This window comes from Lepisma saccharinum, chromosome 15, assembly GCF_977018435.1.
Source record: "Lepisma saccharinum chromosome 15, izLepSacc3.1, whole genome shotgun sequence".
Taxonomy (NCBI): domain Eukaryota; kingdom Metazoa; phylum Arthropoda; class Insecta; order Zygentoma; family Lepismatidae; genus Lepisma; species Lepisma saccharinum.
In genome coordinates, this window is record NC_139243.1 from 35,829,211 (window position 1) to 35,856,450 (window position 27,240).

General features: G+C 36.4%; 2 protein-coding genes across 2 annotated transcripts in view; both read left to right on the forward strand.

The window, feature by feature from the left end:
• The window catches only part of LOC145999203 (uncharacterized), a 100,772-nt gene that overhangs the window by 12,610 nt on the left and 60,922 nt on the right, over positions 1-27,240 (forward strand). The window lies entirely within an intron of this gene.
• LOC145999719 (uncharacterized) overlaps positions 25,678-27,240 on the forward strand; it is a 33,212-nt gene continuing 31,649 nt past the window's right edge. Inside the window, exon 1 of the mRNA XM_083137000.1 lies at positions 25,678-25,793. Within this exon, the coding sequence (XP_082993126.1) occupies positions 25,678-25,793 (116 nt within the window). The remainder of the gene's footprint in view (positions 25,794-27,240) is intronic.

Sequence of the window (27,240 nt, forward strand, 5' to 3'; positions counted from 1 at the left end):
TTGTTGTTATTGTGAACAACCCATTTTAGCATGATTTGAAGAAAATTGCCTAATGGATAAAACCTTCTGACTTGTTGACTTTCACTATGCTAATTATTTGTAGTGCTGCAATCTCTGCTAAGTCTTTTTTTTTTCTCTCCCTCTAACTGTTGACAATCATTGATCCTCAAAGCATTTAAAACAGGAAGACCCAGCCAACTCTGAGATCCATGAGGAAGAGCGTACAATTTACTAAGAAGGTGAAAAAAATTGTGGATATTCACAACCCTTCCTTGATTACAAACTTAACATGTCAAATGTGATAATAGCTTTTTTTTTTCAACAGTTGCCCCAGGTTGATATTCTTGTCTTGAGTGATCTGCATGGATTGTGCATCAAATCTCAACCCCCCCCCCCCCTCTCCTTGCTGGCTTTCTTGTTTAAACTCAGCATATTTTGCCAAGGGTGGTTCAGTTATAATTACTGAGAAGCTTTTGTTATCATCCTTTCATCGTAAAGCAACCAGGAAGATGGCATTTAGTGAGATTTTACACTGTAACAGTCCATGTATGCTAGAAGAGCTTCCTTAAATATAAAAGCAATCCTATTTTCATACTGTCATGCTCACTTTTAGTCTGTTATTTGAGGTGTTGTAATGTTGATCTTTGTCTCATGTTTGATGTGTCTGACTGGAAAGGGGCCCAATAGGATTTCAGTGGCCACAGTGCAGGTTTATCTAGGGTAGTGGGTGGAGTAAGTCATCAAGCAATCGGTGACATTGATCTACCCACCAAATATTCTGTAGCAGCAGCCAATCATGCCCACTTGTAGCAGATAGGAAATATTGTGGGCCGTTTACCCACCATACCCCCCCTCAAGACTTACATTGACATTTATATTACTCAACAGATTTTGATGTTTTGTGTAATATAAAATTAGTTCCGGCATGCAGAAAACACAAATAGCTGAGATATTCGATCACAAAATATGACATGTGTAAGCAAAAACCTGCCATTTTGGAGTGCTTTCGCTCCTTTTTATTATTGAAACCCTTTGTATGGATACTCAAATAGCAAAAGAACATGTCGATAGTAACTATTGGTACCAAACCTAACAATCCTAACCTAACTATGTAAAATTATAGTTGCTGTTGTGGAATGTTATTTAAGGTGGTAGATTCACTTGCGTGAAGCCTTCAGGCTCTTCTTCTTCATGGTAAAGTAGCATGCTAAGGTAACAAACGTACTTTATTTCACAATAACACATTTCCGCGAGCTAAAATCAACTGAAAATGTTCACAAACAACAAAATATTCATATACCATGCAAAATATTTCACTTTCTGTAGGGGGTACAGGGTCAATGGTACCAATATTGTTTGTAGTAAATTATTATCTAATACTACAGGGTACACACATGTAATAACTTTATGACTGAGAAAAGAAACATGAAAATATTAATATCACATGCATTTTTGGATATAGAAATAGGGTAGACTGAAATGGTGTAGTTGCAAGGTGATCCTTTTATTTCCACATTTACGGTAATAACCATGTATTTTGAACATCTTTAAATTTCCAAATTACCAAGTATGTCTGTTATTATCTCAACCCTAGTACTTTTACTGTGCTGTATACAAAGTACTTATGTTGGATGGAATTCAATGGGTTTGTCATATTTTCTATATGATTTTGTCAAATAGGTGTTATTCTGTACAAGAGTAGCAGTTCTGCTAAATTCATTGACCCTGAACTAAAACTCATTTTATTATGAAATTAAAATATCTGAAATAAGGACTGTCAAAGGAAGGAAGTCTTCTATACAAAAATTGAGAGGACTAAGTTCTTCACGATTGACAGTTGTTCGCTAGATTCTAGGATGGCACTTAGGTTACTCCACCACTTATCATTTAGTTTCCAATCTACTCACCTTAGACAAAGGAACTGTGAAAGGATTGTGATTGCATTTAATATTTATACACATAGATGGCAGACTCAAAGCTCCACCTTCTACACCATACTAGTGCAATCTGGAATGGGGATAGCAAAATCTGGATAAACTTTTCTCTGGATATCAAATATTTAGGTATCGGATATTCTGATATTGAGATATATGTCCAAATATCTGAATGTGTGCATTATCCAGGCAGTTTTACCATTTATCAATTTTACGGGCTATCCAATTCTTTTTATTTGTAATATTCATATATCACTGTATGGATTTCCTACAATTCGCTCATCACATGTGTACTATCCAAATCATCTGGATATTTGGATATCCAGATTATTTGTTGCATCCAAAATGGATCTTAGATTACACAGTGCAACAAATTTGAACTTTGTGTCTTGCCGCGAGATGAAAGAAGGTATTCTTTACTAAATGAAATACGCTGATTACAAAAATGTAATCGGAAATGTTCCATCACGTACCAATTTTTCTGGAAAAGATATGCTGCATGTACCACTTAGCCTATATTTCATATAGTAAACAATATATTGTAAGTCATGCAAAACAACTTTCGCAACACTTGGAAATGACTTCCATTACAGTACAGGAGGAACCTGTAGCTGGATAAAATACAGATCATGGAACAAAATTAATTGTTTGTATTACAAAACATAAAAAAGGTATGAGAAAGCTGCAAAAAGCTTGAAATGTATTTATAAGTTAGAAACATGTCCTGGAAATTTTTCGTTTGTGGGTGGATGGTGAAACTTCTTGTAGGAGTGTCCAGCAGTAATCCGCCAAAAGGTTTGGTGACCATCTTCCTTTATATCGTCTTTCCGTGGCATATCTTGGTGAAATAGCTCACCATGTTCGTCACTCACATCTCCGAGATTAGGCAGGAAAAAATCCAAATGAGAATGCAGGAAATGTATTTTGAAAGACATGTTTCATCCCATAGCCTTGTAACAGTCCAGCATGTGTTCCGTCAGTTCCCTGTAATTGTCAGACCTGACGTTACCCAAGAAATTGTTACATATATCTTTGAAGGCAAGCCAAGCTGCCTTCTCAGTATCTGTCAGCATCTCTTCAAAGGTTATGTCATTCATCAAGCCACGAATCTGAGGACCAATGAAAATACCTTCTTTAATTTTTGCAGTACTAATCGCAGGCAATTTGGACAGTAAAAATTAAAAACCCTGCCATCTTTGTCCATTGCTTTCACAAAATTCTTCATGAAGCCCAATTTCAGATGGAGCAGTGGTAACAGCACACTGTCTTTGTCAATAACGGGTTTATGCCAATTCTGCCTGTGACGATGGCTGTGATTGGGGCTGTGATGTAGATGGCATGCTATCAAGATCTTCGTGATCTATTGGTTGGTCACTACCAGCGTCTGTTTCATCTTCCAGTGTCCATTCCGTTGGTGGTTTTGGAACTGGGAGAGAATGGGAATGCGGAACTGGCCACACTGCAGATTCCAAATTTGGATATGAAACTGTGTGTTTTGATTTACTTGATTCCAGTTAGTTTCATTAAACAAAAGTAGCAATCTGTTATGTGGTCTCTAGGTTCTCTCCACAACTGTGGTACGGCAAATGGCATAGGTGGGTGGGTTCCATGCAACCAGCCTCTTAAATAGCAAGAGTAACGTGAGCAACAGTTCTGTGGTGCCCTCATCTACCTTTGATTCGAAATACAACTCGTACGCCTTCTTGACAACCGTGGAAATGGGATGTCTTTGGGACTTCGTCGTAAACTCACCACACACATAACAGAAAAGGTTTGATAAATTAACACACTTCCTAGCCACCGCTGAACACAAGAAACACGCAAACACGCACATAGTATTATTCACGTTAGGGGTTTTGCATGACACACACTGCAGGAACAGACACTGGTGATCCCACTAGCAACTGACTGATGCAAATAACCAACTCCATTATACCTTACTATACCTCAACCAAGTGGCTATCTATCCCTTTTCTCTCCACCCCCTCCCCTATGCAGCCTGTGCTGATAAGTGCCGCAATAACAATAACATGCAGCCGTGAGCTGATAAAATTGCGTTTCCAGAGAAAAGTTTAGGTGAAAGCGAAAAACGGTTTTCAATATTGTCATCAGGGCACTGAACTCCATAGGAATCACATGTTTTTGTTCTGTGGCAATTTTCATTGTCGCACAGTGTTATTTGAAATATGTATCTCCATTATCCGAATTATGTGGCCATCCCTGATCTGGAGGTAGGTCGCAAACTTTAAAGAATTTGAACTATCAGACAAGTTTGTGTCTTCACTCTGAGTTAAATACATCAGAACCACCTCTGTGGTTAGTTACCTAAAGCTGGCCTGCCTGTCGGCAACATTACGCTTTTTCCTAAACCAATTTTGGCACTGTCTACAACCTGATGATCTGGTATTATTAAATTTCACACTTCCATGCCAAGAATTGCATCGCTCTTTGTTCAGCCCATGCATGAGTCTACCTTGACACTTCCGTCTGCATGCCGAAGAACAGAAGCAGGGAGAAGCAAGTTGCCAGCTGCCAGCACTACATTTGTTCTGTAATCATTGAATTGAAAAGAGAATGCTGATTTGTTTCCTATTTTTTTTCTATCTGAAGACATTTTCCACAAGAGGCTCAACTTTGTCTAAATATTTCAGGTAACTTAGCTTCATTATTTTTAATTTTTAGTTGTTGCATGGAATTTTATTACTTTGATTCTCTGTAAAAATCCTTTCCGTGATGGTCAAAAATTTTGACAAAGAGCAACTTCTCATAGTTTCTGAGATTCATAGTATATCTGAAGTGACTCAAGGGACAGGAAGTAAATGTCTTGTGTCTTGTAATCTCTCTTCTTGGTCCGCTGCTTATGTTCAGGTCATACTTACTATGGTCTAGCACAGACTGAAGAGTAACTTCAATATCTGATTTAGTTTTCATGAACTCCTTCATGGTAGCACCTCTACTTGGCTTCCAGAACCTGTTTATATGAAGAGTGCATGTTTTGCTGAAAGATTGATCAAGGTGTTAAATATGAACAAGCAGTTTTCTTGGAAAAATGTCATGTATTCAATAGCATTTTCCATTTTATTAAAAAGAGCAAGAATGAATGAATCTTGAAACTTGAAACATTACGCTTTCATTCTTAACTTCTGGTTGTTTGTTGTTTTGTTACTCTATTCACAAACTTAAGTTATGGCATATTAAAAATGCAACACTTGATAAACCAGATTATGAAAACATCACTTTAGAATTAGAACCTAGAAGTACAAGAACGAAGTTTCTAACTATAATTGGCATCAATAAAGGTTCATAAAAACATGCGGCTAACTGGATGAAAAAGTCTATACTATTACAAATTAAAATAGATCACATCATCAGAAGATGACTCTCAGCTTATAACCACAGGTAGTTTTCAATTCTAGGATTCATATATTTCAATAGCTTTCTGTTCTTGAACAACAAGTGTACTGAATCTATTTTCACAACTTCTAGTTAATGGTGAATTTCCTTGGACCACTGTGCAATGCGTGGCCCTGGAGAAAATTTTACTTACTGTAAGTTTGTGTGTGTGAATTTATGTCGTCGTATAATAGCTTATTAACTTTCTATACCAATTTACAATATTAAAGAATAGTTGAACAAATCATATGAGTAAAAATAAATTATGTAATCAGAGCCACACATGTCATCAAAATATTTCAAAACCTGGCTTAAATTCTGTCTTCACACAGCAATCTTCTTTATTACAAAACTCAACTGTAAATATTTTTTCATGTACATTCCCAGAGAATGTGCACATTCCACAATTATCTGATTATTCAGACATGCAGTACTATCCATAACAAAACACACAATATTGTCATATAAATTATTTTATTCATAATTGGGAAATTTATAGACGCGGTAGTAGATAAATACAGAGAAACTAGTATTCACGTTATTCGCAAACCTGTTTTTCCTATGTTCTATTAATTTTAGTGGCCACTCCCACCATCCTCATTGGAACTTGTTGTACTCTTGCTTGGCATGCTTCTTTTATTTGTAGTTCTCAGACTGCCGCTAGGTGCGCTGTTGTTAACTGTTCATCTGCGTCCATGTCGTCTGCTATTTCCAAGCGCTAACTGTTGTAGTTGGAGAATCCAAGTGTGGTGTGCCTATCCGCTATCTACAGGAATTTACATTAAATTATTATAATGTAAAAATATTGAAATTTATATTCAAATCTATGACTTTGGATGTTCAAACTCTCTCAAATATAATAATAAATAAGTAATAAAATTCAATCTGCTACCACCTGAAAAAATGTAACTTTTCATGCAAATGATTTTAGAATTAATTATAAAAAATGAACAGAATTGAGTCATCGCCAGAGGCCTGCATGAAACCTGGAAGACTCCTGTCTACAAGAAGTTGCACCTACTATCCGTGACAAAAATATTGAGCCCTCGGTTTGCGTACGTGTAAAATTGTACTCTGTGGGAGGAGAAAAGTGAAATATACCTCATTGGAAAGCTACAAGTGTCTGCTTTTAGACAAAAGCAGGACACAGTTATTTTAACTGTCTGTTTTCTATTCAGACAAAAATGTTTGTAATCATGTAGTTTTTTCGGGTGTTTTTTACATAAGTCTAATTTAATTGTGTGTAGCTTCGTGTAAAACCGTTGTAAAAATATGTTTTTTTTGTGATTGAATCTTGTTTATGTGGAAATATCTCAGCCAAATATAAGGGTACTATCATCTTTGGAACAGTCACAATTAATTGTTAATTATGATGTTGCAACCTCGGTAATTGTCAGCCCAGTGGTCATGAAAGTGGCCACGGTGGCTCAGTCAGTAATTCGTCTGACTACCATGCTAAAGGTCCCGGTTTCGATGCCCGGCTGGTTCAAATCAGGGAACTTTTCTAACGGAAGCGGCCCCGGCGCCCACCCAGCGTCGAATGACATGGGTACCTGGGGGAAACCCTGTGGGTAAAGGCAGTCAGGGATGTGATTCTGCCCACATCACCCCCACTCACAACCAGATCAAGAAACTATGGGGAGTTACCCCCCACACCCCCTATATGCCTTCATGACATTTTGTTATGCACAAGGAGCACTTTACCTTTACCTTTGATGGTCAAGAAATGCATATCAAAATGATGGCCGTGGAATTTAAATAAAATTTTCATATCTCATTCTTGCACACTGTGTGAATTGAAAGCAACTCTCTTGGCAACCAGTTCCCGGGCAATTCACATTGTTGCTAAGAAAGCCTGTAAAGTGTTGCCAAGCGTTGTCGCTTGCCCTTTAAACTCCGCGTCCAAGCAGCTTTCACACGGGAAATGAGCCAAAGCAATGTGTTGTGCAAAGGAAAGCATTGTAGAGAAGCCGAAATTTTCCTTTGCCACTTCTGTGTTTACATTCCTGCCATGAATTATTGCCTGAACTCCCACATAGCCATAATAATAATTACTTATGTGCATTCTATCCAGGCAGTCGGTCTCTGACAAGTTCATGTGTTTGTTCGTACGCACTGTATTGAGTGATGGCGGTTCTGTGAAGTGATTTTTTGTTGCATGAAAATGGCAAGACTTTAATATCATAGTTGTGCAAAAGAAATTATAGTCAGTGCCAAGAGATATTTTGACCAGAGGAAATGAATAGGCGCATCTCACGACATAAACCGAGCTGTGAAATGTACGGCGGAGTGTTGGGGGTTGCGTCAGCACAGTGAAAAAGGTATCTAAAGAAAAAGGGAACAACAAAAATATGTGGGCGAGTATTTCCAAGGTGTGGGGAGAAGAAAGACATACTACTTTTATTTTAATTATCAAGTTCAACAGAATCCATCATGAACAGCATTTTATACTTTTACCTTTCACTCATTTATTGAAAATTTATTAATGTTTTTAGTCCTTTTGTCTCTCTTAATGAACCCACAACTCCTTGCTTAGTACAAGAGTTGCAGCTGTGAAACAGACCAAAATATAAAAGCAATATTTCAGGTGTGTTAAATGCTGAAACCACCACCAAAACTAGATATGATGATTAAGTGAATTTTGCAAGATAAACACAATTTACAAGCGTTTTTGCTCGAAAGAGATTTTATTAAAATGTTAGTTGGTGTGAAGGTTTCAAATGCGCAATTTTCTTAATATAATTTCTATGCACCTTGCTCCGTTTCCCTTTCTTATGAAATCGCTGTACACAGTAGGTGCGTTATTTTTGTATACAGAGAAGACTGGATCTCTCAATGACTTCAAATCATCCTCATCGAACATCATTTTACTCAATATATCTGTTTAAATGTGTGACATAAAATAATACTGGGAAAATGATGTTCTCTTTAAGTCCACTTTACGCACAGGTAGGCTAATTGGGACTGGACTTACAGTTTAAAGTGGGATCCGAACCAGTATGTACTTTCGCCGGGTACCGAAGGAGACTATGTTCATATGAAGATAAAAGCTAGAAAAAAATGGGAAAAAAACCTGCAGTACAGCAGTACTCCATTTGCAATATGATAAATATTTCAAATGCATTATATCAACATTTTTTTGCAATTTCAGTGAATTTGTAATTATGCACTTCAAGTTTGCACATTACCCTAAAATGTCAATTTTCGAAGTACCTAGTGAAAATATGCATTTGATTTTTTCTACAGAGGTGCAAAAATAATCAAATTTCGAGTACACAAAATCTCAATATTATATGTACAGTCGATTATGAACTGTATGGTGTTAAGTTCCCCGTTAAGAAGAATTTTCAGATAATGCTTATTATAAAGTAGATCCTTGAAGCTTTCCAATGAGGTATATTTTACTTTTTTCCTCCCACGGAGTACAATTTTACAAGCTCGTAAACCGAGGGCTCAATTTTTTTGTCACGGATAGTAATATAATATGCAAAATGCATGTCAAGCAAGCTGTTGACAATTGTGTAAGCAATCTACCCTTCACAAGAATCCACATCCCCCGAGGAGTGCCAGAGTTTTCCTCTTTACATGGTAGTTACAGGACTAGGAAGTCATTTGAAACTTGATGGTGTTTCGTCAGTCCAACATTAGAACCTCTGTTAATGTGGCCAGTGTGAATTAATTTCACATATCATCAAGAAATTCAATTTATGTAAGTCACAGGGTCCTTGAGATTATTAACACTTATTCTTTTGTAACATTTTCAACTATTTTACTCACAAAACCTTACATGTAAGTAAATTGAACGTCTTCACCTACTGAACACAAGATGTTCACTTTACGGCCATCAGATCGCATCCCAGTCTGACAGCTCTTTGCTGCCACCTAATGGCGACATTATGCACTAAGTCTGGTTGGAGTGAGTCGTAAGTTTTTTAATTTACTTTGGTCACAGGAATCATGCAGGCTACTCCATTTTCCCTCGTACTCCAGCTTTCCCTGTCCAGCCGAACGACATACCATGCAACGGTCTTTCCAACCTGCCTTAACGTGAAGGCAGCCATTTGCATTGCATGAAGGACCTCATGCAATTGATTATGTGAGGTTAGGAATTTGGCAGTTAATTCAGTTATGGTACGCCAAGTTTCATGTAAGAAACCCAATGCAAGGTACGTAAATCTCCGCTGAGAGTTTTTGGAACTAGAAAGTGATTATTTAAGAACAGTACAGAACATACGTTTATTTTTGAGTGAATTATTATGATTATGTAATTTTTGCAACATGCGAAATTTTGCTTAAAGACTTTGAATTCTTGCACGAATAATGTTCGCGATTTAAAATAAACGAACCATATTCAACGATCATACAAATCTTTCAACATTCTTTAGACGTGATTGAACTTAAATGTGTCTTTACCTAGAAGACTATGAACTGAATTTGAAAACGCATAATTTCGACCACGTAGTATGCTTCAAATAAAAGAATAGTGAATTTTTGACAATGCAACTTCGTAGTGTGATTAAACTACAATGAACCTAAGCAAGAAGTATACGTATAACGCAAATTTTGCCTTTGCAATTAGCTTAACCTAAATACCATGAATATTCTTGTTTCCTGTACAGTAGCATTAATGTTGTGCAGATCTGAATGTGAAGTTATTACCAAGTAAGGTTCATGAATATGATATAAATGTGCAAGGTAGGTCAAGAATTAAAACCCAAATATAATCTTGGTTGATTTAAGAGATAAATTAAATATTCTTGATTCACCAATCTTGCTGGCGAGATCCACCAAACAATATGTACATCTTCACATGAGTAAAGTTGAATTTAATTATTGTGTAAGATTGTTTCTAGCCAAACCTCTAACAAATTGTGAAATATATATATATGAATGGTTACGTGTACACGCTGGTCGTGTGTGTATCTGTTCGATGATACAAAATATTGAATGTTAATGAATGTTGTGTTTTGCCATGTTTTGGCATTAATTGTGTTGATGTTTATGAAAGATTAAAATATTTCTGTTTACGAAGAATAAATTGCATGTTAATTGTTAAATGAATTCTTTGTTGCAATTTTTATGAAGCTATTTGCCTTATACCAATCAAGTACAATGATTAAACTAAGTACATGCGTCACACACCAGAAAGGTATCGACGTGTGGTTGATGCAAAACATTAAGTGTGCTTTTCACACCCAATCTAGATCAATCGCTATGAAACAAAAGAGTGAATGATAACCACAAAAATTGAATTGTGCAATGGTTATTTTAATTAGCAGTAGACTATAATAATACATACAGTGTGCATGAATACAATTCTATTTGTGTTGTTTATCTGACAGTACAGCAAATGGGGAAACGTTAAATTAACCAACTGTTTAGTGATGATTACAATGGAGAAGGTGTAATTGCTATTCATTGCCGGACCCTTTACAAGAGATATGGCTTACCTCGTGCTTTTCATTAATTTTCCTTGTAAACTCCTGTGGAAAGTACATCGTAAATATGTACATTTGTGATTGCTCGACCAGGTTTCTACCATGTTGAGTCATTATCGCCAATTGCACGCTTCCCTTTTAATTGTATATTGGCTGACTTCAACCAAACCCAAGTCCAGCGTTACACTTTGTAACTTTCACATTCACTATTTTTCCATAAGAATGTGTCATGATTATAACAAACTGACTACCACATATTCTCCTAATTTATTTTGATAAACTTGAAGGTTTTTGTGTTTAGGTTATTGTATATCACTTTTTTCTGGCCTTAAAAATCATATATCGTCTCTTGGTTTCATTTTGACTATTTTTTTCTTCCACTTCCACCTGTTTATTAAAATGTGTGGGTGCATCGGGAGTGCCAGCTATTTGCATCCATCTCAAGATACTAACTGACCAAAAATTATTTTCCATCATGTTACTATCAGTGCAGTCTCTAGAACTAGATAACTTTGCAACAATTTGGGAAAATGAATTGTTAAAAAGAAACTTCACATTATTCCCAGAATTCAGAGAATTCCCATTCAGTATACAGCCTCTTCAGTATTGTTAATTACACAATGCCATCTTTATGGTTGAAAGTGTTCGAGTGACATATGATTTCAGCACAGAAGGTCCCAGGCTTCATTGTCCTGATTAACCAAAAAGAAAACAAAGCTGACATTAAATAAGAAAAATTCATTTACTTATATAATGCTAGGATTTCCCAAGAATTTACCAATCATTCTCTTTCTGAATATTCAACTGTGCATTTAGAGAAATGCCTATTCATGTTCAAAGAATGTTATTAAAATGATAATAGAAATTAAATACAAAATATAAGTGTTATTTACTAATACATGATAACTAAAGCTGAGCCGATACCATGACCGATTCCTACTGATGCCGATACTTGTATAATTCCAGTATAAAATAACAAAGGCTAGTTACTGAGTCATACTAATTCTTCACATCACTAGGCACATACCTAAAAATATAATTTAGGGAGCCAGTCCGAGTGTTTCTATTTATACGTTAAAATAATTATAGGTCGATTCATAATAATATGTAAATTAATGAATTAGTACTTAATTTCTCCGATGGATATGTAACCACAGACTAAGAAACTGAGGAAAGACAACGCTAATACCTATTTTGTTCTTTGTTCTTGACTAAAAAATATTGTTATTACATAAATAGTAAAAAGACGCTATAAAATCAGAGATGAAACTGTCATGGCAAGGAAATTAATGTCAAAGAAGTAAAAAATTGAATATTTATTGAATAAGAAAAAGACTGATGGTACGTCCATTTGATGAAAAGTAAGGTTTGTCATATATATATTTTACGTACATTATTGTAAGTAGTGGTGTACATAAATCTTTATAGGTAATAGTGGTAACTCCGTCACCTTGTAATCAATAGATCCTAGGTAAGATACTCAGTGGAGGCACATAGTGGTTTGGGTCCCACTTTAAAATGTGGGTCAAGTACCAATAAACATATCTGTGCATAAAGTGGATTTGAAACAAAAACACAATCTTCCTTAGTACTATCATTCAAAGTCGTATGTTCCCAATCTAATCTCGGCAAAATAAATAACCCTCATTGGCCGACCTGTAGTCACACAAAAGACTGACACAGATGGGAAGTTGACAAGAAGAAATGGCTGAATCCCCTTAATGACATTCTATTCTACTATGCCTTCTTCTCAGTGATCTGTAAATATCTCTAATTCTTTTTTTTTTCCTTCAGATATCTGAACAAGAACTACATGGAAGGACATAACCAGGATGATCCAAGGTCAATTACGCTATTACCTTCAGGAAAATTAATTGTACAAGAGCAAGCAAGACACAATACAGAATGTGTCAATAGAGAAGGCAACTTTGTACCTGAACCTTCACAAAAATACTCTAATTCCAAGGCAGATATGGAAGATACCAAGCACTGTAACAGGAAAAAACAACATATATCTTCAATATTCAACCAATTTTTCTCCAAGGAAGGAAATTTCATTACTCATTCAAATGTCCATGCAAAGGAGAAGTTTTTTAATCACTCAGTTTGGAAGAAAAAAAATATTCCTGTTGATAACCTTTACACAAAGGTTCACACCAAAGATAAATCTTTTAATTGCTCAATTTGCAACAAAGATTTTACCCAGAAATCAAGCCTTAATATTCACATGAGGGTTCACACGAAAGATAAACCTTTTAATTGTTCAATTTGCAACAAAGATTTTACCCGGAAATCTATCCTTAATATTCATATGAGTGTTCACACCAAAAACAAACCTTTTAATTGCTCAATTTGCAACAAAGATTTTACCCAGAAATCAAGCCTTAATATTCACATGAGGGTTCACACGAAAGATAAACCTTTTAATTGTTCAATTTGCAACAAAGATTTTACCCGGAAATCTAGCCTTAATATCCATATGATGCTCCACAAGAAAGAGAAACCTTTTACTTGCGCAATTTGCAAAAAAGAATTTTCCCAGAAATCTTATCTTAATCTACATATGAGGCATCACACTGAAGAAATACCTTTTAAGTGTTCAATCTGTGGCAACGGTTTTGCCTGTAGGGGAAGTTACAGTCGTCATGTGTTTGTTCACAGCAAAGAGAGGCCTTTTAAGTGTTCAGTTTGTGACAAAGAGTTTGTGTGTAAAGGAAGTCTTAATATGCATATGAGGGTTCACACCAAGGAGAAGCCTTTTAAGTGTTCAATTTGCAACAAAGATTATACCTTGAAATCTAGGCTTAATATGCATATGATGGTCCACAACAAAGTGAAACCTTTTTGTTGCGAAATTTGCAAAAAAGAATTTACCAGGAAATATTACCTTAATATACATATGAGGCATCACACTGAAGAAAAACCTTTTAAGTGTTCTACCTGTGGCAAAGATTTTGTTTGTAGAGGAAGTTGTAATCGTCATGTGTTTGTTCACAGCAAAGAGAAGCCTTTTAAATGTTCAATTTGCAACAAAGATTTTGCCCGTAAAGCAGACTGTAATGTGCATGAGAGGTATCACAAAAAAGAGAGGTGTTTTAAGTGTTCAATTTGCAACAAAAAATTTACCTGTAAAGAATATCTTAGTGTGCATTTGAGGGTTCACATAAAAGAGAAACCTTTTAAGTGTTCAATTTGCAACAGAGAATTTGCCTGGAAAAATAACCTTAATTTGCATATGAGGGTTCACACCAAAGAGAAACCTTTTAAGTGTTCAATTTGCAAGAAAGATTTTGGCCGGAAAGATTATCTTATTACACATATTACACTTCACACCAAACAGAAACCTTTCAATTGTTCAATTTGTAACAAAGATTTTACCTGCAAATCTTCACGTAATATGCATATGAGAGTCCACACTAAAGAGAGCCCTTTTAAGTGTTCAATTTGCAACAAAGAATTTGCTCATAAAGGAAATCTTCGTGTACATGTGAGGATTCACACCAACGAGAAACCTTTTTAAGTGTTCAATTTGCGAAAAAGGTTTTGCCCAGAAACAAGATCTTAGTGTGCATGTGAGCAGCAGCGTAGCAACATATCGCAAGGCCCTGGGTGAGATTAGAATGCGAGGCCCCCATCCATTCTTTAAATTTGAAATCTCAATGTGGATCGATACAAAATCTTCAGGGATACATCAGCAATTTATCATATTAAATAACAATAAATTACTGATGACTATTATATTTATTATAATAATTTCACTCACCCTAAAAATGCCTTTGTCTGTTTTCCGGGATTTGAAATCTGAAGCTGTAGGACAGGCCTGTAACCAGGGCAGGGCCCATGATTCCCCTCAAACCATGAAAATTACGAAAATAACATTGACGATTTTTCAGATTGTGCAAGAATTTCGATTTCGTCCTTTCATATATGAATGAGTGTTTTGGGAGTGAGGGAGGCTCTAGAAGTCTGCAGTCTTTAACATTGAGGAATTTTTGTTTTATAACCATTGATGTAAGTCTACAAGACATCCCAATTTAGTCACTCACATTAGACATGTTCTTTATTTTAATAACCATTATGAATACGAACAAGTGTTCTCGGGTTACCAGCCAGGTTAAATTGGAGTTTGCTTTCAACGTTTCGAGGGCATACATTGCTCTCATCTTCAGGGAATGTATATACAGCAGAATGGATACCACATCAGAGATATCAACATGGCCATCAACAAGGCAGTTTCATTTCAGCAGACCAAGCACGGACAACAGTGTGGCCCTTAGAAGGGCCGATTCTTCACAGCCAAGAGAAGCCGAGCATGAGGACGAGGCCCTTACAAGGATCGATCCTGCACCGCCCAGCCCCTCTACCAGTAGCAAGATAGGACAGGAACACCCTACTGTAACAGTTCTACCATTCATAGGACTCACCTCTGGGAAGTTAAGAAAGAATTCTAGCCAGGCACGGGATGAAGACCATTCACAGGCCGCCACTGAAAACCAAGGCCCTACTCCATTCAGTCAAAGATGACCTGGAACTCCGTATTCCAGGATTATAACGAATACCCTGTGAGTGTGGGACACCATATATAGGCCAAACGGGACACACCATTGAGCAGTGGCGGAATGAACATCAACGTAATATCCGATTATTCCAACCGGAAAAGTCAGGACTTGCGGAACACAGCATCACCTAGGGACACAGAATTTTATTTGCCGACACCAAAATAATAGCTAAATGTGCCGGTTACTGGGACTGATCGGTAAAGGAAGCTACGGGAAAGCACCAATCTCAACAGGGACGTGGCACTCCAGCTCAGCCATGCCTGGAACCCACTCCTCCGTAAAAACAATACACCAGCCAATGAGAACACCAGGATCCAGAGAGAGCCAATAGGAAGACAGAATCCAAACTCCGCCACATTATAGTCATTTATATTAACCTACACTGGTCTCCATGTATGCCCTTGAAATGTTGGAAGCCAACTCCAATTTAACTTGGCTAGTAACCCGAGAACACTTGTTCGAATCACGTCAGAAAGCTACAATTCCCATTACGAATACATAGGGTAAGCAGGGGGAATTGGGAGGTATGTTTTTAAAACTAAGCTGTGTAGAATCTGATACTTGTTTTAAGACTTTGGACCCAATTTATTATCTTGAGAACCTTCAATTACCATCTCTTAACCTTTTGGTGCCCAAGCATCTCGAACGAGATACCCAAAAGTAACCCTCGGGGTACCAAGCATCTCGATCGAGACGCTGTGTCAAGGTCGTAGTTTTTACGTATTAACTTTTCTATTTTTGGCTCGAATATCGATTTTATTTTTTTATATTGTTCCTAACACATGTATTTAACAGAAATTGTTTTTTGCATTTTTTTTGTCTTCATGAAAATGGAGGGGAAAAGCTGGGAAAAGGTACTTCTCTTTTGCGGCTCTTTTCAGCGTCAAATGTTTGCCAACAAAGGAAGACCGGCTTTGTTGTTCTATTGTTACATTTGTCATACGGCAATGATCCAAATATTTTTCTGTTTCTAACATGCGAGCGATAATTTTTATGTGCATTTTGAACTTTTCATATCCTTTTTTTCGGGGGGCGGGGGGAGAAACCCCCCTTTTTTTAAAAAAAAAATTCAGGGGATTTCCCCCCTTTCACCCTCCATATGTGTGCTGAATGTGAATAAATTATATATCATCTGAATGTGCGATTCATTCTGCGTACAACGGTATATCGTTCATATCTCCAGGGCAAATAGTCTCTGAGCTAAAGTTATTTCAAGGTACCGCTGCATTTTGAAGCTTGAATCAGTGGCGTGCCGACAATTCGTTTTGGGGGTATAACTCAAGTTACATTGGTCATATGATAATAATGCAAATATTTTTTGTGTTCCTTACATGTTAGCGATCATTTCCATATGCATGTCGACACTGTCATGTACTTTTTGTCGAGCCCTAGTAACAGGCTGGGTTGATAAGCGCCGCTACAACAATAACATGCTAACATTGTGTTTACAGAAAAAAGTTTAGGTGATAGTGAAAAACGGTTTTCACTATTGTCATCACGACACTAAACTCCATAGGAATCACATGTTTTTGTTCTGCGGCAATTTTCATTGTCGCACAGTGTTATGACTGTTCAATCGTGCCGGTGAGTTGATTTTTTCATTACTTTAGACCATAACATTGCAACTCTACAATTGTACAGCCAATCGCACAGATAATAAATAGTAGGCAAATTGTTCATCACTATTTTCATTATATTTTACTCTAAATCTCTTGTTGTTATAAGAAATGAAATTCTGTTGATGCAAAGCTAATGTTGACATCTGCTTAGTGCCCATTAACGCCACACTGTGGAAAACAGAGTGAGTGAAAATAGTAATGGACATATTACTTTTGCCGTTGTGTGTACACTTAGCACTAGGTGCAATACTACCATAACATTGGAGGTCACATCTAATACTCAACAGCATTTTTACGACCTCCATGAAGGAGTGGTTAGCACAGCGTGATATCATACCATGGGCAGAGGGTTCGAATCCCAGGCTGAACATGGGTGTTCTTTGTGAGGGGTCCTTTATCAATTTCATTATATCACTCTTCCTGATCATAGTGATTCGCCAGAAGTGTCAGAAAATCGACGGAAAATAATCAGAATCAATTCAGCAGCATTTTGGATCTTCCTCCCCGCTGCCTCAAAAAAATCCTTGGTATAGGCCTACTGTAGGAAGGACGGAAACAATGCAAGCATTTAAATGCCTCACACTTGCTTCATGTAGTGCTTTACTTTTAACTTATTGTAATTCAGAGCTCAAGGTCAAGAGAAGGAAGAGAATACAAGAGAAAGTGCATTTTATTCCATAAAATAATAAATGAGTAAAAGTTTCCAATCAAGAATTTTTGCGTAAATGTTTCACACGATAAAGACTACGATAATTTTTATTTCTTTCAGGCCCCGTTAGGCATAGGTACTGCCTGCCTGTTGTTACGCTGTTACGCTTCCTGATTTGACGTATCCATTCAAATTTTAACGTTTAACTAGATATTAAACCAGATAAAAACATAGTGTTTTACAATTATTGCCCACAAAAATTAGTCTTTTCTATATTTTATCCCACTTCTATTTATTACATTTTTCGTATCAACCCCATGGACGTGAGAGCCCTTAAGGTGCATGGCCCCGGACAGTTGCCCACTTTGCCCACCCCTTGCTCCGCCACTGCATGTGAGGATTCACACCAAAGATAAACCTTTTAAGTGTTCAATTTACAGTAAAGATTTTGCCCATAAAGGTAAACTTGCTCTTTATATAAAGAGGGTACACCTCAATGAGAAACCAGTAAGGCTATGCTATCAAGGTAAAGATTGATTTTTTCAAACTGCGCAATCTTCAAGGATTTAAAAATATCTCATGGTAGTGTTCCTAAATGTAAATTACATTGAAATGTCTTTAATTTGTATGCATCTCACTTGCAGTAGGATGCTGATCTGTGTGTTATAAAAATCAGTTGTTGCCATATACAAGTCTAGCTATATATTTTTTTTATCCAGCAGAGATCTCGCCTATCTTTTCAAATGGCACCTTGTAAATTAGCAGTAGTTGTAAAATAGAAGTCGTAAATTGCATGTTGCTTGCTTTCTAACAGTAAGTGATTTTTTTTCACCTTTCCTGAGCCAAGATACAAAACAAGGAAGGAAAATACCATGTCAGTCAATCCTAGATTATGTAGACAGTTCATTGTGATTAACGACTGTACATACTGTCAGTTTGATACCATGTACAGTCACGGACACTGTTGGCTTGTAATGAATATATTCAATGTATTCATTACAAGCTGGCAGTGTCCGTGACTGTACACATAGCCTTAGATGCAACATGAAACTTCCGAAGAGAAGTGACTAGTGAAAATTCAAGTAGGATTTTTTCCTCCATTAATCAGGCTTGCTACAAGTCTGGAAAACAGAGAAATGTCAGGGAATTTGGCTTTTCAGGTAAAAATCAGGAAAATGTCAGGGAATTTTGCAGATCGTCTGGAATTCACATGCATTTTGTAGTCTGCAAGAGAAAAAGTTGCAAAATGAACAAGCCGTTCACTTCACTTCTGGATTCGGTTCTTGTGATTCCACTCCCAAAAAAGATTCAGTTGAGAAACTTGTTTCTTTCGTTTTTGTGATTCTCGTTCTTGTGATTCTCAGCTTGTGTAAAAATTATTTTTGCTTTGAGTTTCTGTAATAAATTTTTACTTTTATATTACTAGATATTAGAAAGAATATTAAAGTAACACTTGCAGTCCAGATATTTTATTGATAACTAAAGTACATTGACAATATCATAATTATCGGAAAGGTTGGTGAAGATGAGGTTATCATCTATCATTTTATAGATCTTAGTCTTGTTGGCATATCCGATAGAATTCCTATATGCAACAAAAATTTCTCCCGATGGTGTGTACTTATAAATGTAAGCAAAAAACCAGCATTTTCTATACTATAAATCCACCAGAAAATGAAAAGTTGTGTGTGGTTCTTGATGCACGTGATTGTAGCAGCCAATGTATTTTATGCCAATTGTAATTTTACATTTTACTGCTCGAATTTTCACTTGTTCTTGTGCATGTAGAATGAAATTTGCTAAAAAGAAATAGTTGTAAAAGTGAATAATGGATTATATATTTAGTTGAAAAACACAAGGTTCAAAAGCAAACATCGTGCCTGGAAAGAAAATCATTTTTGGACTCGAAAACCTGGAAATGTCAGGGAATTTCATAATCAAAAAATCGTAACAACCCTGATTAATGCACGGACAAAAAATACTGAATATTGAATCATTTTGATTATTTTCTGAGTACATTTTCTGTGTACTTTGTAATGATTCACAAAATCAGCAGTGCTACAGAACCTAGTAGACACTTTGTGTTGTAAGTGGAACAAATCATGAAAGTAAGTAGGTTTTCTTGGTTTCACACAGTGGTACTTGGAAAAGGATCTTGTGACATTCTAAACACTTGTCAGGGTGTCTACCAGTCTGGAAAGATGGGTAAAGGTCACTGTGGAATTCATTTTGTTTCATCTACATTCAAGCAGTACAGATTGAACAATTTCTTATTGCACTCTTCCCTTTTGTGTAAGTCTTTTAAGAAGGGAAACTTGTGTGACTGTTGGTATTGGCCAATACCTTGGAGACTTATTTTATTGCAAATGACAGAGAATGATGGACAGCATTGCATAAACATGTGTCATTTTAATAACTGTATTAGCATATAGTAAAACAAATCTAAAAAAAAAAAAATATGCGTGAAAGTGCGTCATTATAACATCAGAAAACATCATAATGTAATTGCAACTACAGTCTTGAAATCCAACACTTGGATGGACAAATTGGTATCGTTAGTGCAGGTGAATATCCCAATCTATGGAAATTAAATTCTACAAAAGTGTAAGCTATATTAAGAACAATTATGTTTTAACTTTTATATATATATCTTCTTTTTTTTTAATTTCTGATGTATATATTGAATGTACTGTATATTATTGCAACCCTCTTTTATGTATTCTAACCTTATTTTGTAAAATAGTTTTATGCATATGTGTTAAACACACAGTGTTGTATTAAGGTTAATCTGTTAACAACATTTAAATAAATACATTTCAATTCAATTCAATATATTTTTACATTGCTATTCTCCATCAGGTTAACCCAAACAAGAAGAATGAATAGTGTTTACATGAAACTGAAGAGGAGACACAATTCATGTTTTTTTTTTTTAACTGCAACATTTCCTCTGGCTCTATAGAGATGTTTAAAAATTACCAAATGTCACAAGACATTTTAAAGTGTTACAATGCTAAATGATATTAATTGGGAGTTATTTAATGTCGTTAAAGGAATGTGATGTGATGAGCAATAAAACCATTTAATGTTTTGGATTTACCCATTACAAGAACTTTTATAATGTAATTAATCTGAGGTAGAAAAATATGCCAAGTTGCAGATCCATATCTTTTGTTTAACAGAAATTACAGGGGTCCAAAATGTGCAATTTAGATAATTTTTTTTTCAACATCTTGTTAAATTTAAATTCCAATATTTCGTTCATCAGAGTACCTATAGAAGTGATTCAGGTGGTGTTCGAATGTTCTTGAAGGGCTCTTTCACATGAACTCTTAAGGCCTCCCCGATGGCGCAGTGGTAGCATCGTCGCCTAATCAAGGGGTCCCGGGTTCGATCCCCGGTGGAGGCACATGGTGGTTCGGATCCCACTTTAAACTGTAGGTCCAGTCCCGATTAGCCTTACTGTGCATAAAGTGGACTTAAAATAGCAAATCAATCAATCAATCACATGAATTCTTACATGTATATGTCAAGTTGATGTAAAAATTTTGATAGCCATTTTCTCAAAAATGGGTCTTTTTAACTATTAAAACAATTATATTTCATACATACACTATTAACACAAAGCTGTATCAAATTTAGAAGTGGGTACGGCAGTGGGATCTGGAGTTATATTAAACTTTGGATAGGGTAGTTTAGGTAATGCATAATAACTAGGGGCAGATTTTTAGGTTCTGAGAAATAGGGATTTAGGACTTCATAAACTCCATTTTAGGACTGTTAGGTGCTTATAATCTATTAATAGCTACAATTATTAATTAATAATAATTTTGTGAAATACCTAATATTAGATGCAATTTGTATAGAGGAAGCACTATTTTCAGTGCAGTGAATTTTATTTGATTATAAAAAAGATACCATTGTCCAATATAAAATCTTTATCATATTTTGAAGTGCTGTAGCACCATACCTAGACCTGTGGTACAGTGTCTATAGGTTTTTTGAGTTATCCACCATTCATTCATTCCAGGCCTCCCTGATGGCATAGTGATAACATCATTGCCTTGTAACCAAGATGTTTTGAGTTTGATACCCAGTGGAGGCTCATAGTAGTTCAGATGCACTTTGAACAGTACGTCCACTCCTGATAGTCTGTGTGTGAATAAAGTGGATTGAAAACTACAACTTCAAACCAATATTCATCCATCACCATGACCTATCACATATTCAGTACAGGAAATCAGGCTTGCTTAATGATAGCCAGTATACCATCTAGATGTGGAATGAAAACGAGCATTCTCCTTGGGGAACAACAGGGTATCCCCACCCACATCATGTCGTACAAAAGAAATGGAATTGTGTGTATATCGAATGTTGCTTTAATGGAAGGAATAAATGTACTATTATAGATTGTTGCAAATTTATTAATGAACACATTTCTTCGTTATGATAAAGAATGTATGATTTTTGTGTGTTATAATATTAATGGTTAATCCTGTGCTCATGGTAATAAACAATTATAATGCTACAAAGCAAATTACATAATTGGCTTATCTGAGTGCTCTGTTATTGCTCTTCTGTATAAATTCCTGAAGAATTCCTAGTGGACCACTACAATTTCCATTTCTATGTTTTATAGTGGTTGCCTCATTGTTGACTGTAGCCATATTTTTAGACGTCTGATTGCAGAAGAAGATCATTGAGCTGTAGCCGAAGAATACACTGGCATACACTTTGGAACTGAAAATAAGCATCTACCCAGGCTGCGATTTGTGTCCCCAGCCCCACCCCTTTGCACCGTACAAGTTAAGCCTATGCTTTCGGATCTTAAGAAAATTACGTATTGAAGAAATGAATTAGGGAAGCAAAGAATTCTGGACTATTACAAAATTGATAACCTCGTAATTTATTGACTTATTAGCAACAGGTGCACTGTTCTTGGTTTGTTTGTAGACTTTAATGATAAATTCAACCTTTTATTAAAATAACATCATACGTGCCTGAAGAGATGGTCTGACAAAGAAAATATACTTGTACTAAACATGCACTAATCGTGAAGGATATGGAAATTTGAAATGTTATTAAATTATCCTCTAAAACTAAACTTTTAAATGAGGATTCTCAAGCGAACAACTTTTATATAACCCTGGCCAGGTGACTTCAAAAGAACACATTCAAATCAGTTTTTATAAGATCATTTTACACATGCATCGCATCCTTTAATTTTTTTTCTCAAACTCAAATTCGATAGTCTAGGTCTGTTCACTCTACACCTGACTTTTACTATTAACAAACCTTTTAATCAAAGGGAATGAAAATGTTGTCACATGCAACTTAATTTCACGAACAGTATGAGCAAAATATCAAATAATGATTTTCCAATCTCCCAAAGATGATTAAGATTTATTGTTGTTAACACATTCGGGTCTGGCCTCATAATACAGCATTTTTACCTCTGGACTGCGGGTTTTCGTTGTTTTTCAAAAAATCATAGAAAAAATATTTTTAATTTGTTTTTATGTACCACAGATTTATTAAATCTACAAAACTTCCTCTTTTCAATGAACAAAAATTTGTTAAATTTTATTTTCATTTTCAGACATTTTTGATTATTTTTTTCAGCAGTGTGTTGTGAAGAAAAAAAGAAGTACAACATTATTACAAATATTAATATATAGATATTTTAAGTTCGTAATCTGGAAATTTCAATAATTAACTACATAAACTATCAATATATCTTTTGAATCTTGCATAAGAATACTTCTTATGTGCATATAACAAAAAATAATTACAAATTACAGGTAATTAGCTTTTGTATGAAAAAGTGGCTGCAGGATAGGACCAGACGATGTATCAATATCTGTACAAATTAAACAAATAAATAAATAAACTAAATAAATAAAATAAATTTTCATTTGACATACACTATACAAAATAATAAATGGAAAAACTAAAAATACATCAGTGCATGTAGGAGAATCAAGCAAGAGGCAAGATGAATAGACCCAAAAAAATTACCTCTTCTCACTTTATTCATAAAATACTAGAGTTTGCAACACTGTTTATATTGTCAACAATTAATTATTACGAATATAACCTACCTTCCAAATCTTCAAATTCATCTGCATCATCAAAATCGTCGCTAACTTCAAACTCTGAGGTGGAATTTCTTCTATGCAGTCTGGATCTAACGACGCCATTCTAAACAATGCAACCTACATCAACCCAAACACAAACAGTCGCAGGTGTGAGATAAAAATAGCACATGAGTCACCTAGCAGTCGGAATTTCAACAGAGCGGCTTGAATGAACACGCACATGAGACAAAGTACGAACAAAGCCCATAGTTAATCGGCAAAGCGATTGCATACTGCAGGATGGGCTATGCCCGTCGTTCGTCCACATTGACTTTAAGTGCCATGCGGGCTATGCCCGTCGTGAGACCCCAATGTGTTAACCCGTACGCAATGCAGATAGTCCGGCCGATATATGCAGATATTTGGCTGAATTGTGCATTTTTGTGATAAAAGCATGAAACTTGGAATGTAGTTTAATATCCATCTTAATATCGTTTTAAAGTTTGGAGGCATTTAGAATACCCTGTTGGTCAGTAATGGCGGACGTTTTCAAAATGTCAGCCAATTTATTGGTATATCTTTTGACACAAGCTGTATAAATGAAGCTGTTTGAAGCTTTATCTTTGTTATTGGTCAAAGGGAAGGAAAACTTTCCAATAATGCCTACGAAAGCATTCTAAATGCCTATAGGATGAAAAATACCTTGATTGCCTATGTTTAAGGGGTGCATTTTTCAAGATCGTTTATAAGATCATGTTGCTGTTCAAACATCTTCAGTTTTGAAGTCTGAAGTGTAAACGTTAATTATTAGCACTTTAGTAACTAATTATTATATTTCAACGATGTGGATATATGTGTTGTATAATTTCCAGGGGCAAAAACACAAACGAAGACTGAACCATTTAATGCTACTTGAAAGAATCTCTTGCACATCAACAACGGTATTAAATGTTATTCATTAATCAAATTGATTTAATTTTCAAATTATTGCTTATAATCAGTACCTGAGGAAATATGAATACAATCAATAAATGCTCTTAGTAACATCACGAAATCATAATTGACATCTTCAAATGGTGTCTTGTCCTTCGTCACAGCCACCGCATCTGCATAGTTCGGTACTCTGAAGGTTTGCAGGGAATTAGGAAAATGATAGAATTGAAGCTTGAAAGACTAGGCAGACAAGTAGCATCAAAGAATCAAACACTCAAATGTTCACTTTATGCTACTAGCTCTTAAACTCCATAAAGCTTAGGATACGGAGCTCACAACTGAACTCGAAGGTCTTGAGGATCGGGTCCATGCTGGAAAATCACTTGTACATTTATCGACATAGCCACACTTCAAAATTTCCACCCATGCCTTCTTCTCTGGTTGTAGTGTTAGGCATTTCGGCTTTCATTCACCATCTTTATCAAGTGTGGGTAGTTCTGGAGATTTTTCCAGGGCTCGTACCCATACCTGGCGAGCCTGGTAGGCCACTCAAGATGATGTTAGTGCAGAGCATCTCTTGTTGAGGAAGTATTTCAATTTCTCTTACTTTTTAACTCTTCGGTCATTGTTGACGTTCCCCTCGAGCCTCCACCGATCGTACTGAGCTATGATGTAGCGCTCCTTCTTACATAGAAAGTATTCTCAGCAGGTGGTGCCATTAGCAAGAACTGGAACATATGTGCCAGTCCATCAAAGATGTTCTATACGAGATAAGTGGCTATTTTCGGGACTAGACAGCATTTTCTCGAGACGAAACGAGATGAGAAAGACGAAAGTCCCATATTGTGGGCAAAGCTAGCTAAAAGTGGTGTGGCACCCACTTATGGCATAGAGAGCTGAGATATTACTGCACTTTGCCTGACCTCTAGGTTCGTCCATTTTTGCAGCATCCAGATACGAAATTTTTGCTAGTTCCTTTGCCACTATCAAACATTCACATCCAAGCTTCTAAGCAAATTTGATGGCAAGGCCGATCACTACTGTGTCCATCGTTTGGAGTGCACCTTTCTAGAATATGCAGTCAACACCATCTAATGTGTGCAGGAATATTAGAGTGTCTGCTGTTCCTGGGAAAATGGTGAAAGCCAATCAGTGTTTGGGTCCACAGTGGCCTTCCCCTAATCTGCACAGGTAGATATGTACAACGATTCGAGGAGACTGACGCTTAAGAGGAAGTTCAGAGAAAAATTTCTTTCATTTCCTCATCTACACGAAGGATTTGAAGCAAATTTTGGAGAACATTCCTTTGCTCGCCCACACGACTTCAAATTGTCTTTCCTCTTTTGCTGTTGTGAAGCTCGTGGTGCGATACATGTCAAAAACCACATCTACTAGTCGAACTGACTTGAACTGTGATGTTTGTCAGATGCAAAGTTAATTACTGCCGCATCATCTGTATGGCAAGCATATCTACTCGTATTTCAGGGTGGTAAATAAATTTTTTCTAGCAATTCCTCTAGACATGAAAACAAATCGAATGTAGCTCCCAACCTGCATCCATTTACCAACACAGGAGGCCAAAGCAATATAAATAACAGAGATCGTTTCTATCATGTTTTACAGGGTCGAACTGTTCCTTTTCGTGTGATTTTGTTCTCACAGGAGGACAACTGAAGAGGAGAAGATTGTTTTCTTAAGTAAACTATCGAAAGGCACTGTTCCATGTATTAGATACTCTTGGAAGAAATCCGAGTTCCTGGATGCCTCTTGCAGACTGAGCAACAGCTGCATCTGCCACTATTCGTGTGTCAGGTTTCTAAGTTCTCTTGTAGGCAACACGTAGGATTTGACATGCTTCACAAAAGATGCATGTTTGCTGGATTAATCTTCGTGGTGCACATTCTTCTTGGTTTCACCAGTTCAGGTACCTTGATTGCAAAGAGGAATTGTTCAATGACCCTCGCTATTTCTGGTCCAGTAACCATCAACCTTTAGTACGTCTAAGGGGTCGGGGAGCAATGCCGCGTGTAACGGTAGAGAAGGGAAGAAAGCAAGTGGGTGGAGGTAAGCAGTACTTATTCATGCTGCTAGCTGCAGCTACGTTGTCCCCTTCCTGTAATCTCTTCCCATCGCATGAGTTCGTTGGTTGAACCCTCTCAAGTCACTACTTGCGCAGAGGACCAGTTTTTGTTCGCTTGCGCCACAGACTCTTGAGACAGAGTAGAAGTAGTTGCACTACGTTCTCCGTCAATCCTCCAGTCCCCTCAACTAACACACTGTTTTGCTCGTGAGCCTCTCTAGGTTTCTTGCACTGCAAATTTCCTTCATAAAGCAACCACAAACAAAATATCCTTCTGCCAGAAGCCTTCGCACATCTCCTCCTCCATCCCTTCAGCTTGGCCTACGGGGAAACCTGCTCCACTCTGCCCTCCAAAAAATATCGCGAGAAATTTGCAAGTATTTTCACTCTCACTTTTAATGTTCTGCTACTGAGAGTATCTCTTATGCCGCACGTGTTCGTTTATCGGACTACCAGGTTTATGGGTGGATTAGGCTACTCCTTCGAAAGAAAACCAGAAAATGGAAAATATACATATCAGAAGTCTGTAAAGTGTATGTTGTACACAAAGTGTGTAGT